We start from the raw sequence: 15,494 nt of genomic DNA, 5'->3' as shown, positions 1-15,494 counted from the left end.
AATATCGCATAGTATAATATTTTAACGTAAACAAGTACAGGGAATTTAAATTTAGGGCCAAAGCGTCGTGTGGGAAACTTGTCTCCCGTTTTATTGATTAAGTAATTTTATCCGCAAAATTAATTAATTCTTGATTGACTATACTAAAATAACTTAGTCAATTTCCAAAATCTACACACTTCTTTAGCTGTAATATACGAATAATATCTAATATCTTTAATAATATAAAAATAGCAGTCTACTTTCGATCCACTGACCACTTCACATTTCGATTATAGAATAGTTTGGGAATCACTGTTTATGTATCTATGCAAAGTTTTCGTCAACAGGCTATTAAAAGGATTTTGTTAGTCTCGCCATCAACAAAAGTTATTACGTACCGTTACCGGCAATAAAAGGCTTCTACGAATCTTGAGGAGTTCGCTTCGTGTCTGTCGCGTTACATGTTACTCTTATTACTTTTACACGACAACAATGTGTTATGATAATTTTTCAAGTCTGGTTCGACGCTGCTCTGAATACTAATGTTAATTCCTAAAGCGTTTTCCGATTGTGGTTAAAGTTGAACGGTTGGTCTGGTCAATGTCGGCTAGTCGAGTTTGTAACTAGTATGATTTTATTTTAATTTTGGTTTGTAGTAGTTGTAGATTCGAAATAAATTGATGACACAAAAAGAAAAAGTTAATTTATTTATGTTAATAATCGAAACTCATATATAATGACTGCTATTATTAGCCAATTTTAAAAAGCAGTTCTTCAATTTTTTTGATGAAAGAATTAGAGTTCTCCTTTTTATGTATTTACGAATTGATCTTATGATGAAATAACAACGTACCTATTCGAATAAAAAGGATATCAAATTTAAGACTGGTAGTAGGACCTCTTGTGTGTCCGCACGGGTAAGTACCAATAAATACCCTGCCTGTTTCTGCCGTGAAGTAGTAATGCGTTTCGGTCTGAAGAGTGGGGCAGGGCAGCCGTTGTACTGTAAAAAATGAGACTTGAGAACTCATGTCTGAAGGTGGGTGGCGGCATTTACCTTGTTGATGTCCATGGGCTCCGTTAACAACTTAACACGAGGTGGACCGTGAGCTCGTCCACCCAATTAAGCAATAAATAAAAAAGAGACATGACGCTTTATTTATTTATCCTAAGAAATATTTTCTATAAACTAAAATTACTGTAACGAAAATCCAGAAAAAAAAATGAGATAAAAATACGCAACACTGTCGAAAAAAACAACCAAAAATGTTAAAGATTTATTTTAAAACTTAAAATATCCCACAAACCGCACAACTCTCAATAGAATTAACGTTTTCTCGTAGAGATTGAAGGTCTATAAATATAATATTGCAACAACTCCCGTCTTGGCGCTCGTGGTCGCGTGTTTATCTGTCGGCGCCGGCGCCAGATTACACCCATATAGGAATTAACAACCGACGGCCACAATTGCTTGGTCCGTGTTTTTTCCGCTTTCATTAATAGTCTAGTAAGTTAAGGCAATACAAGCTTTTTTGTAATTAGAAGTCGATGTGAAATTACCACTGACTTGAAGACAAAATAAGAAGATTTATCGAACAATATCATTAGATCATGTACTATGTATAATACATTGGGTTATTATTGCTCAAAATAACCCATAGACACAGCCCATTGAGTTTCTGGCCGGATCTTCTCAGTGGGTCGCGTTTCCGATCAGGTGGTAGATTTTGAAAAATACTGCTCTTTCTAGGGCCAGTGTTAACAACACTCCCGGTTTAAGCCACATGAGCTCACCTACACGTTAGGGCGAAGCTGAAATAGCCTCTCAAGGCTATCAGTATAAGTAGGGGGGAAAAAATTGCTCACAAAAAGGACACAATAAAAAACTAACGACCATTGTTATCAATTATGCCTTAGGATTGCGCCGGCGCCTCTAACCGTCGCCATCCATCCCACGCAATAGGACATTATAATGCAAATACAGAATTTAAATCATTTAAATGTATGTCTATTTTGATTTCATGTCAAGAATTTGACCTAAAATTTTGATAGTAATAAATTCAGATGGTTGTTTTGGTTGTAATTTCAAGTCGTAAGAATAACCTTAAGGAGTTTTGCGTGATTTTCTGTATTGAAATCAACGAAATATTATAAAAACGAAGTGGTAACTGTATCATGCATATTCTGATCAACGTTTTTGTGTTGTGTGAGGTAAAAATTGTAATGCAAGTTATCATTCATATCCCAAAGTGGGTTGCGATATTCACAGTACCGATGTCTATGACCCTCGGTAATTTCAACACCAGATCTATTATTTCATTTGTCCAATTCACACAATCGCCATTTAAAAAGTCGTTTGATTCAAAGAAGGACAACCATGTATCCTGCGTAATTGAAAATTTTACTACATACATATTGTGTATTTCAATTCATTCTAATGATTAAAATTTCTCGCGTTAAAAACGTAACTTTTCAATCATCATAAAGTTATAAATAACTAGAGGTCCCGCAGTAGTCGAAATTCGACTATAATTAATTGGAATTGTATAATAAGTTTGTACACTATTATGATTGTATTTTATACTTCTATAATCACAAATTTCGCCAAGGCTACACTATAAAAAAATATTAATAAAGACAAACAATATTTAATCTATTCTCAATTTGACCACAGACGTCAAGAACAAAAGTTTGACAATAAATAATTATAGTATGCATGCGTGTGTGCGTCAAATACATGGTATGTAGTGTATGTAATGTTTTCTTTATTGATTTAATGTATCTTTTATGCATTATTTAAAAAAAATAGCATTGTGCACTTCTTCTCTATATTCTCTATAAGCGTGGAAAAATTTCATACTCCTCCGTCCGCGCAATTTTCGTAAAAAGGGATACAAAGTTTTTGCTTCACGTATTAAATATATAGATTCAACTATAATAATTGTAATGATTTTTTTTATGTTTTATTTTGTCTTGTGAGTAAAGTTGATGTGAAATGAAGCATTGAATGAGAACTACAACGAAACGTTACAACTAATATTCGTCAAAAACATTCAAAACAGAGACAATTCGCTCGCGGTGAAACTGTAACAAAAAGCTCTTTGTTATGATACGAGGGTACTCACATCCCCGTCGTCAAATTAATTGACGTGTATTTTTCAACAATACGTCACACGTAACAACATGGCGGGTATGAATGCTTGCCTAATTGGAAAGCCTGTTTTTGTTTTTTTACGAAATACCCTCGTTCGTATAACGAGGCTTTTCTGATGTATTTGCTGTATACAGTGCTTGGATTTTTGTTTGGAAAATATTTAAAAATCCGTTTATAATTTTGAGGCTAGGAAAATATAATATTATAATAGTATAAGGGGAAAAAAAAATGGAAAAATAAATTTTGAATACAATATGTACTTATAGTTTATTTATTTTTTATTATTACGTAAATGGGTGGACGAACTCACAGCCCGCCTAGTGTTAAGTGGTTTCTGGAGCCCATAGTCATCTACAACGTAAATGCGCCACCCACCTTGAGATATAAGTTATAAGGTTTCAAGTATAGTTACAACGTCTGCTCCATTCTTCAAACCGAAACACATTACTGCTTCACGGCAGAAATAGGCAGTGGTGGTACCTACCGGTGCGAACTCACGAATTATAATTTTGCGGGTTTGATTGCTATTAAACGATGTTAGTCCTTCACCATGGAAGTCAATCGTGAACATTTTTGAGTACGTAGATTCGAACACCGGTGCATCGCTCAAAACGAATGCACCGGACGTGTTATGTTTTAGGCCACGACGACTTAATAATAATATTACTTCTATACTAGACCTAATAATTATTGTTCATTTCGTCTGCTATCAGGCTATCGAACAGGAGTATCAAAATTGCGCAAAACCCATTTCGATCTGAAGCGTATTCAAATGCAATCGCAACTCCCACCCAGCTCAGTCTGCACGTCAAAAAATAGTTGCATGTGTTCATTGGTTTATCCTTCGGTACGGCAATGTATGGACATTATTTTTGTTTTAGTATTAAAATTTTAAACATACTACACACCACCATATAAAACGTTATATGAACATGTACAAAAACACATAAATATAATTTATATAGTATTCATGACTACTCTCGCGTGGTTCATAAAAATGTGTAAGGTTTATGTATTCGGGGGGCTGGATGTTACAATTTCGTCGTTTTTTCGAAGTAACACGCCTGCGTAATGTATCAATTGCTTTCGTTTTTTTAGTGTTTTCTGTCGATTACTCCAATCGTAAACCTAAGTAATGGTGAAGAAAAAACAGTTTATTTATTTGCTATCTAATATCAAAAGTATATATGTACGTAATAGCTATTTATTTTATTAGTGTCACTCATTAAAATATAAATGTACACACCATGTCTAAAAAAAAATCTTGTAAAATTAGTAATGCCAATGAAATGGTTAATGTTTTGTTAATTATAATATTTTATCACTTACGTTAATACTTCCAGTTAGTGTAATCATGATTATCGTGCGAGAACATAATTATTTAGATCTTTCTTTCTGTTGCTACAGATGAGCCGACGAGCTTAGTTACCGGATGTTTTTTCTTTTATTGCTTAAACAAACGACCCGCCCTGGCTTCGCTTCGGAAACTGTATTTTATTATTGATTTCTCCACTATTTAATGGATGTTATTATACATATACCTAACCTCCCTCTTGAATCACTCTATCTATTAAAAAAACCCGCATCAAAATCCGTTGTGTAGTTTTAAAGTTTAAGCATACATAGGGATATAGGGACTTTGTTTTATACTATTTAGTGATAGGTGGACAAGCTCACAGCCCACCTGGTGTTAAGTGGTTACTGGAGCCCATAGACATGTACAACGTAAATGCCTCCACCCACCTTGAGATATGATTTCTAAGGTCTCAGTATAGTTACAACGGCTGCCCCGCCCTTCAAACCGAAACGCATTACTGCTTCACGGCAGAAATAATATAATATGTGTGGATGTATATGGGCATAATTCTTCCTTCATTGGACAAATATTGTCAGTTGTCACAGATAATATGATGGTGATTACGATATCTCAATTTTCTGAAATTATAGTAAAACTAGATATGTTCGCGACTCGGTACTGCGCTGAGGCCCATTCAGTCGCTTTGAAATGCATTTTATATAAAACCATGTAATATAACCATTGCGTTATTCAGAAAACTAATAGCGCCATCTATTAATATTACTGTAAACGCGCGTGTTTTTTTAAAATTTAGTAATTTTATCTTAAAAGAAAACACCATAATACATTTTACTAGATAAGGATCAAGGGTCTAGGAAGTAAAAGTAAAAAAAAAAAAGTTGCACCATTCATTAGTTTTTGTTTGATGTGTCTAGTGTGCTTAGTAAGTTTTTTATCGTTCTCGATAGCCTAAAAGTTAACTGATATTTGTATCCAGTTGGAACAGCGCCCCTAGCGGCAAACGCAGGCAAATGTGAACGTTAAAAAACTCGCACTAAGCACACTCTGACATCAAACAATAGGCAGCTGTTAGCTAATCCCAGCCCTCCTAGCTGAGCCATTGCTCGCCCACCTGTCCTGGTGAAAATGGAAAGGCCTCTGGTCCACCAGTAATACTTAAACATAAAAAAAAAACAAAAAGTTATTTATACTGATTGAGACTTCACCGAGATTAGTACCTCTTTGGTTCTTGGTTAATGACGGATATAAAGATTCAAGACTGAGACAGCTTAATACAAAATGTCGAATAGTTACGTAAAATGTATAAATACCGTCTTGCTCTGGTTTATGGCAAAATGTCTAGACGTTCCTACTACTGAGAAATAATCTTTAAACTTTGCCATTCGATTTATTATTTCGAAGAATTTTGTTATAATGATAACATCCGAACTTCAATTTATGTAGGTAATTTAATGCTATTAATTTTTATATTATGATAACTACTTTAAAGCTGGTGGATAATTAATTTTATTACCTTCCGTCTACGCGGAAAATAAAGAACAAATTAGCCAAATCCTTAAAGACTAAATATCAAATTTTACGTCAAGGTTCGTTTGACATTCGAACTTGTTATTGCATGCGAGGGACAAGTATATGCGATAAATCGCATCGGAAGCAGTTACTGATGTAGATATGGTAAGATCAGAAAGATTTTTACTGGTGGTACGACCTGTTGTGAGTCCGCACGGGTAGGTACCACCACCCTGCCTATTTCTGCCGTGAAGCACTAATGCGTTTCTGTGTGAAGGGTGGGACAGCTGTTGTAACTATACTAAGACCTCAGTACTCATATCTCAAGGTGGGTGGCGCATTTACGTTGTAGGTGTCTATGGGCTCCCATAACCACTTAACACTTGGTGTACTATGAGCAGAACCACCCATCTATGCAATAAAAAACTAATAAAAAATATGTCTGCTATGCTACACTTTAAAATTGCTAGAGATATATTATAATTACCTTTCATCAAATGAACTACTCTTTCATTTCGTCCGCTATAACGCTGTTGTGAGAAAAATCATTCCTCAATTTAAGGCTTTGTAACTATGGGTTCGCAGATATAAAACAGGGCACACGTAGGTCATTATTTATCGTAATATACCTAATTACTCAATAATGCGTTGTTAATATTCTTTACATAGCTTCCTCGTCTCCGAGAGCTGTATAATTAAAGATCATGTAATTATGTAGGAGTCTGGACGCCTTCCTATAAAAGACATTACATATAGTCTTCTTTTTATTGCGATCTAAAAAGGGATCGGTTGACAAAATGGTCGTATTCTATTAAAATGTATTACTTGTGTGATTTTTAATTAACTGATGAAAGCTGTGCCGTATGCACGCGTAACGAACAAGATTATTCTTCTTAAAATAAAATATTATGAACATAAAATAACTACTTCAAAATATACTTATAGGATAACGAACGTTCTAATTTCTTCTCTGTGAAATTAAGCCCACTGAGTTTCTCGCCGGATCTTCTCAGTAGATCGCGTTTCTGATAAGGAGGTAGATTGTGCGAAGCACTGCTCTTGCTAGGGTCAGTGTTAGCAACGTTCTCAGGTTAGAGCCTCGTGAGCTAATCTACTCGTCGGGTTACGCTGGCATAAGCCTCTAAGGTTACCACCTAAGGTAGAAAAAAATATTAAGATAATAATAATGATCAGCGAATGTAATCAAAATTTTAAACCGTTTCAGTACGTGCTCATAATTGAAATTAAATCGAATCCACACCATAGCAAAGGTGACTAATGCGATCTCACTAGCAGCACCACGAGAACGAGACCATCTTTATAAAATCATTTAAAAAAATCTCAAACTGCTAGCTCTGAAGAGCGCTATAATAGACGTCAAATCACTACTACTTTGGAAATAAATAAAAAAAACGTATTTTATGTTTTTAATCGCATGTCTCAAATCGTTTTGTTCCCCTACTGGAGCAACAAGATCGTCTAAGTATAGAATACAAATCAATGAGTATGGCTTGGAAGCTAGAGAGGAACCGGATCTGTATCCTGTCGGTTTGTGCTTCCCGACGACGACGGCGACGTTCGTCTCTTGAATAATTCATTTCACGGGTCGTGTGCGCACTCCGAAGAATGATCGCTTTCGGTTCAAACCAATTTGGCGAAATTGATTCTCGGGAGTGTCCGCTCTTATTGATGTCAACGTTGTCCTATTGTGCGCGAATGTCAAATCAATGTTGCGTTAAGAACGATGAGTACCGTTTAAACCCGTTTCATTTAGACTTTTTATTGTGATTGCTTAGATGGGTGGACGAGCTCACAGCCCACCTGGTGTTAAGTGGTTACTCGAGCCCATAGACATCCATAACGTAAATGCGCCATCCACCTTGAGATATAAGTTCTAAGGTCTCCAGTATAGTTATAACGGCTGCCCCACCCTTCAAACCGAAACGCATTACTGCTTCACGGCAGAAATGGCATGGTGGTGGTACCCATCCGCGCGGACTCAAAAGAGGTCCTACCACCAGTAAATTGAGTATTTTTTTCAGTTTAATATAATTTATTTGAATCGATGTTAATTTGGTAAATTATTCATACAATTATGTGTTTAATGATGTTGTAGCGCGACTGGTAAATCTAGTATGCTGCTCTTTATGCTAAACAGTAGTTTTGAATTATTATGTGAGAATGGTCTAATGGTTTTATTAGTATTGCTTTTTACTCTAGCAATACAGCGACCGAGTGCGAGGATTTCCTGTGCCGTAAAATGTATTACGTTTTTAATTGGGCGCGTGGTGTTATCGCATATTATATTCGTTTTCATTATTTGTCTATATAATATTGGGTTTCCCCGAAACTTATCGCTTACTCGATTTGCGTGATTCTTTTTTGTTCGGTAAGGAAGTTCTCCAGTCGGTCCCACAGAAACAAATTAACCCAAAGGTTATCATCAACCAACCAAAAGGTTATCAATCAACCAAAGTTGACTGTTTTTTTTTAGTAACACTATGTGAAGCCGATGTTTTGCACCAATTAAATTTTTATTATATTGAGATTATGTTGATAAACAAGAATTCTTTGAACTATACGTTTTATTTTTAATAATTAATTCACACACATTTACACACCGCATACAAGATGGCAAGAAGGAAGGATGTACAAAAGTGGCGCCAAATAAGAGCAGAGCATACAGCCTAAAATCAATAAAATTTTATCCAATATATTATACCACTTATAAAATTATTGGGACCATAAGATTTTTAAATATTTTGAGATTACAATTTTAAAATTTTGTTTTCACGTACATAACTAAGTATGTAATTATTTTTGGAAAGAACATACTTACTTCTTTTAATAACCTTTTTTTTTTCTGGTACTATACAATTATAATTTTAAGTCAACGATAAACTTTTAAAGAAAAAATACCCGAAATACCTGATTTAAATAATCTGGATCAATTTGATGAAGGATTTTTATTCAATGTTTCAGCTAAACATGCAAACGTATTTCTTTGTTCTTTTTAGTTCTTGATAAACGTGTGAATTGCTCACGGCTCACTATCATATCGGTTCGTTTCCATAGAACTTTCCAGTAAGTGTATTTGCCTGTAATGATTAAACCTTTTTGTTGAAATATATTATTATTGTATCTTTGTTTCATGATTTAAGTATGTACTTCGTAATAATGATTAGTGTAATACATATTTGGGGTTTCTCTCTCGGTATCCGATACTAATACTGAATACATAATTTTTTTTTTTTTGTTTTGCCCTTGTAGGCAGACGAGCATACGGCCCACCTGATGGTGAGTGGTTACCGTCGCCCATGGACTTCAGCAATGCCAGGGGCAGAGCCAAGCCGCTGCCTACGAGATAAAATGCCTAAAATATTGTTCTGATAAATAAATAGACATTTACAAATTTTGTTCGAGCATTTTACCAAAACACATACTTTTGTAACCCAAACTAAGATTTATAGTTTCTTTAGGATTTTGTTCCTTTTAAATTATGGAACACATCAGCTCTTGGTAGCACATTTCTTAGGGTTTTTGATGTTACAGCAATTAAAAGTGGGTGAAAATTTATTTGCAACATTCCATTACATTCATACATCCGTAATTATAGCGCTTATGACATGTCCTTCTTCAAACGTGGCTTGTGGAGAGTATTAAACGGCAGGCAGCGGCTTGGCTCTGCCCCTGGCATTGCTGAAGTTCATGAGCGACGGTAACCACTCATCATCAGGTGGGCCGTATGCTCGTCTGCCTATACGGCAAAAATTATATAAGTTAACAGAGGTAAAATGTAACTTTTATAATTTAAGTGAGATAATATTTAAAATCCTGTAATGAAGCTACAAATTCTATGTGCTGTAGAAATAGCATCAATGGACGAGTAGTTGTTATTAATAAATAAATTCGTTGTTTACGGAAAATGTTTAGGTTCTGACATGTGTAGCATACATTTTATCAACGTTCGACATTATGTTTTGCAGGAAATAAGCAATATTCAGTCATTCCAATGACGTTTAGTTCACATATTATAATTTTGAAATAGTTATTTGTTTTGATGTTTATGTTTCGTAACGGGAAAATTAACGGACTGATTGATTTTCTATTCTATTCTATCAGCCTACAGACGTCCACAGCTGAACATAGGTCTCCCCCAAGCCTCGCTACAACGATCGGTCCTGCGCTGTTTGCATCCAGCGGATCCCCGCGAACCTTGATAGGTCGGTCCATCTTGTGGGAAACCTACCCACGCTACGTCTTCCGGTACGCGGTCGCCATTCAGCAAGTCTTCAGCCCGAACCGTCATCCGTTCTACGAGCAATGTGCCATGCCCACTACCACTTCAACGTCGCAATCCTGATTCATATCTGCTAAAACCAATGCGTTTCGGTTTGAAGGGTGGGGCAGCCGTTGTAACTATACTGAGACCTTAGAACTTATATCTCAAGGTGGGTGGCGCATTTACGTTGTAGATTTCTATGGGCTCTGGTATCCATTTAACACCAGGTGGGCTATGAGTTCGTCCACCCATCTAAGCAATAAATTAAAAAAACTTAATTTACCTGCCCATCATGCAAGCTTAAGTCATACCAACTTAATGCGACAAAGTCACATGGGCTCTGAAACGGACCCGACGTACTCTTGTTGCATATTATGTAGCTATATAGGTCGCTCGTAAAATTGTTTGTATAGTCCGCCCACAGTTACAAACGATGTCGGTGCTCATACGATGGGAAATACGCTGTGAGGATCTAAAAATGGAGTTGAACGTCACTACGAACCTTAAAATTAAAAATGCTTATTTCTGTGCTTAAGCAGTAATGCGTTTCAATTTGAAGGATGGGGCAGCGGTTGTACTGTAATTTGTAATTTATGTTGTAGATGTCTATGGGTTCCGGTAACCACTTGACATCAGATGGGACGTGAGCTGGTCCACCCACTAAAAGCAATAAAAATAAAAACTCAAACCTAGAAATACGAAATTATCGAACAGAAAAGTGAATATAGTAATACGTAAATGTTTTTTTTTTATTGCTAGCTGAGTGGACGAGCTCACAGCCCACCTGGTGTTAAGTGGTTACTGGAGCCCACAGACATTTACGACGTAAATGCGCCACCCACCTTGAGATATAAGTTCTAAGGTCTCAAGTATAGTTACAACGGCTGCCCCACCCTTCAAACCGAAACGCATTATTGCTTCACGGCAGAAACAGGCAGGATGGTGGTACCTACCCGTGCGGACTCACAAGAGGTCCTACCACCAGTAATGTTTTTAGGTACCTACGTGTATTATTTTGTGTTGTGCAATATTCTGAAATGTATAAGATAAAAGGAAAAATAGATAACATTGAAGGTCAATAAGGTTATCATTTCGCATTAATAATAGAATCTATATATATAAAAATGAATTGCTGCTCGTTAGTCTCGATAACTCGAGAACGGCTGGACCGATTTGGCTAATTTTGGTCTTGAATTATTTGTGGAAGTCCAGAGAAGGTTTAAAAGGTAGATAAATATGAAAATGCTCGGAATTAAATAAAAATAACAATTTTGTTTTTCCTTTGATGTGTCCCCCGTCCGGAGGGATTCCTTTTGTTTGTTTTAAGTTTATTTTATACAAAAGTTTAGGTATTTTATTTATCGATTGAGGCACTACGAAGTCTGCCAGGTCAGCTAGTAATATAATAAAATAAAATAAATAATATTGTACTCCTTGCGTCGATAATCCTCAATGCTGAAGGTTATGGCCTCCTCTAACAACTTTCTCCTGGATTATCCTGCGCCACTTCTGCCAGCGTATTGGACTTCTGCCTCCGGGCCTTCTTCCGCATACCTTGCCTGTTACCAGCAGCTTCTCTAAATTGTCACCTCTCTTTTTGGCAATGTGTCCAAAGAACTCGAAACTCCTCCCCGCGTTAGCCCACTGAGTTTCTCGCCGGATCTTCTCAGTGGGTCGCGTTTCCAATCCGGCTGTAGATTCTGCAAAGCACTGCTCTTACTAAGGCCAGTGTTAGCAACACTCCGGTTTGAGCCCCGTGAGCTCACCTACACGTTAGGGCGAAGCTGATATAGCCTCTTAAGGCTATCAGCATAGGTATGAAAAGAAAAAAGAAAAAAAAAACCGCACGCATATAATGCTGAGTCGCATCTGTGATACTGTACAGGCAATAGCTACCTTTTAAAGACGAAAATGTAAGTCGGTTGACGAACTTTGGCGAAAATTCTACCTAACTGTGTTACCTTTGTCAATTTATTATATACACACATGTTATAAAACTTTTTACATTATTTCGTTATTTGTGTTAGGTTTTGTAATGTAGCTTTAAACCCTTGCATACAGCAAAACAGTGTTCTGTATCATTAACCTTTAATAGTTGAACTATGCCAACGAACATTGTATAAATATCATGCTCTTCAACCTACCCCTGTAAGCTTTATTTGTCTAAAACAGGGAACCGACCTCAATAGCAGAAAAATCGATTTTGTAACCTTTCAGAGTAAACGTTTCAAATCGTTCAGTTGTTAGATGTACCATACATACTTACCGCATGGATTGTAATGCTTTTTTAAATGATAATTCTTTTAGTATTTTTCTATTATATTAGACTTTATGGCGGGAATGCGAGGAGTGAAATGTGATTTGTTTTATTTTATCTATTTAGTGTTACTTCGGGTTTAAATGTGTACTAACGGTGGTTTATTAACTGTTTAATATCTGTGAAAGTGCACAAGTGTAGGAAAATGAAACAAAGCCACTGGACTTAACTTCTCGGGATCCTCTAAAAGGTCCACTGAAAAAATCTCAGTAAATGACCACCATTTTACTAAAATTATATTTCATCCCATATCATATCATCTCATTTCATTTTATTTTATCTCAGTTGATTAATGTTTCAAATTAATCATCTTCATTTCATTTCACTCCATATCATTTTTCATAAAAATAAGAATATAAATTAAAATAATACATGACTAAAAAGTTTTAGATACCAGGTCATAAAATCCCTTAAAAAAATCTATTATATATTCTGTTAATTCATTTAGAAATATTAGTAAAAATTAAAATGTGGTTTTTGTAATAGAGAAATACATGATTAGAAACAGATGTTTAATGGTGTTTAAGTACATACTTACCACTATATATTATAGTGTATTTTATTACCGGTACTTTATTACTTCTACTACATTTATAAAATCAAACATCACTTGCGGTTGCTCATGTTAATCCCCATTTTCATACCTCTTTTTTGAAAATCAATTGGCACCTTGCTGTGTAACACTTAGAATGTAGCACATAAAAAAATGTAAAACTTAACATAATTTTTTTTTCTGCGGTGCAATTGAAAACCTTAGCCTCGTATATCAAAAGGCTTAGGCGAAGGGATCTTATAAGAACAATAGTCTATGTATAATATGGGGACATGTGGTGTTCTCGACCACCTATGTCATGTCTATATATGTCAATGTAACTTTATATTATAGATTTTAGGTTAATTGTACTAAGAGTATTATTTTTGATTGTTGCAGTGCTCCTGAGTGAAGCAATCCTGCCTGATGACGCATTAGAAGACAAAACTTTGAAGATTACGGACTTTGGACTCGCGAGAGAAGTTTACAAGACCACAAGGATGTCAGCCGCAGGGACCTACGCCTGGATGCCTCCAGAGGTGAATACCTTGGATCTTTTTTTTATGTTTGTGGGATTACTGGTGGTCCGGAGGTCTTTCCAGTTTCACCAGGGCAGGTGGACGAGCAAAGGTTCAGCCAGGAGGGGTGGAATTTGCTGACAGCTGTCCGAGCGCCTCCAAAGGAGACCTAACAACTCAAGGGCAGCTGCTTCGCGAATTAATCTACTATCTCGGAATCGCGACCCGCTGAGAAGATTAGGCTTTCGAAAACTTAGCAGGCTTAGCTTAGGTAGCGGTTACCGAGGTCCCTAAGTCTGCTCCTTGTGTTAGAGCCGAAGGCGTCTAATGCAAGGATTATTGGATCCGTAAGGGTTGGGTACGTAAGGACGTGACTTTGGATCTCTGAACACCAGAACTAATGCGTAGAGATGAAAGATACGTTTCCATTGATGACATTCCTCTACTATTGACGAAAATTCCTGTATATAAGTGCAAAGGATAATAAGTAGCCTAATAAGTATATTATTAGAGACTCTAACCTATCTCGGAAAATCTCCGTCAAATTGGACATGCTGTTTCAAATAAAATAGGCCAACAGCTAAAATTTAGAAGAATTCAGTTTATTCGTACTAAAACAAAATTACTGTTATGATTTTGTTTCGATATCAGAATGAGTATATAAGAGGAAGTGTGAAAGTAACAAATTAAGGAGCGGACGGTTAGCGTGGTATGGACATGTGATGCGTAGAGAGAAGATGCATGTGACTAGGAGATGTATGGAAATGGTAGTGCAAGGTAGAGGGGGAAGAGGTCGACCGAAGAAGACGTGGATGGAGTGTGTGAAAGACGATGCGAGGGAGAGGGGAGTGAGTGTTGAGATGACGGCTGATAGAGGAGAATGGAAGAGAAAAATTTGCTGTGCCGACCCCACCTAGTGGGATAAGGTGGAGAAAAAAAAGAAGATCACCACAGACACAGACAACACTTAAATTTATATTTCTTTGATTTACATTCAATAAATAAACCTACTATTTAATATAATAAATAAACAATTTTAAACACATTTAGACAGTAGGAATGGTTGTTTAATTGATCAAAAAAATAATAGTTTGTAATTTTTTAATGTTACGCATATGAATTATTCATGTGAACACCTGGATGATTTTACTTTTTTTGTTGGTAATAATAACCTTGAAGTTACATTTACTTGAAGTATTTTATTATGTCATTTGAAACAGTACGATTAATGACACATTTGGTAGGCAGCGGCTTGGCTCTGCCCCTGGCATTGCTGAATGCTCCTGGCTCCTGCCCCTGGCATTGCTCCATGGGCGACGGTAACCACTCACCATCAGGTGGGCCGTATGCTCGTCTGCCTACAAGGGCAATAAAAAAAACATTTTGCTAAATAAAACACAACTTATTTTTAATATAAATATATTGGGTGGTAATAAAACACAGCCATAGTTTTTTTTAATTCAATTTAATTCATATTTCATTTTGATATAGGTACATAGCTTATATTAGAACTTAGAACCTACTTATACCTTAAAACTTATATCTCAAGGTGGGTGGCGCATTCACGTGGATATTTTGTGGACCAGCTCACACCTGTTAGCTATAACTTACCAGTAAACGGCTTTAAATCACCTCATTTGCATATTAGTTGAGTTCACAACTAGTGATCCATCACCATCACCACCATAGGTTGCAATACATTCCGTTTAGTGTAGTATTTTTTTATGTTTTTTTTTTATATATCTCTAAATATAATTGTTTTATCTTTTTACACAACAACTAGTAAACCTCCACTTGCTTTTCAATTTGTTGTTACAATCATTACGTTTTAAGTTCTTTTTCTACAATTTATCTCAGTAGTATCTTCTAAAATAAGTACCAT

The 15,494-nt window shown here is 36.0% G+C and overlaps 1 protein-coding gene across 7 annotated transcripts in view; it reads left to right on the top strand.

Moving 5' to 3' along the window:
- slpr (mitogen-activated protein kinase kinase kinase slipper) overlaps window positions 1–15,494 on the top strand; it is a 55,221-nt gene that overhangs the window by 23,027 nt on the left and 16,700 nt on the right. For all 7 annotated transcript variants that reach the window (XM_089734550.1, XM_089734549.1, XM_089734548.1 and 4 more), the window contains exon 2: window positions 13,494–13,633. In XM_089734550.1, coding sequence (XP_089590676.1) covers window positions 13,494–13,633 — 140 coding nt within the window. The remainder of the gene's footprint in view (window positions 1–13,493; window positions 13,634–15,494) is intronic.

Source organism: Bombyx mandarina, chromosome 18 (genome assembly GCF_030267445.1).
Source record: "Bombyx mandarina strain Sakado chromosome 18, ASM3026744v2".
Classification (NCBI taxonomy): domain Eukaryota; kingdom Metazoa; phylum Arthropoda; class Insecta; order Lepidoptera; family Bombycidae; genus Bombyx; species Bombyx mandarina.
This window is presented reverse-complemented; position numbering and strand designations above follow the sequence as displayed.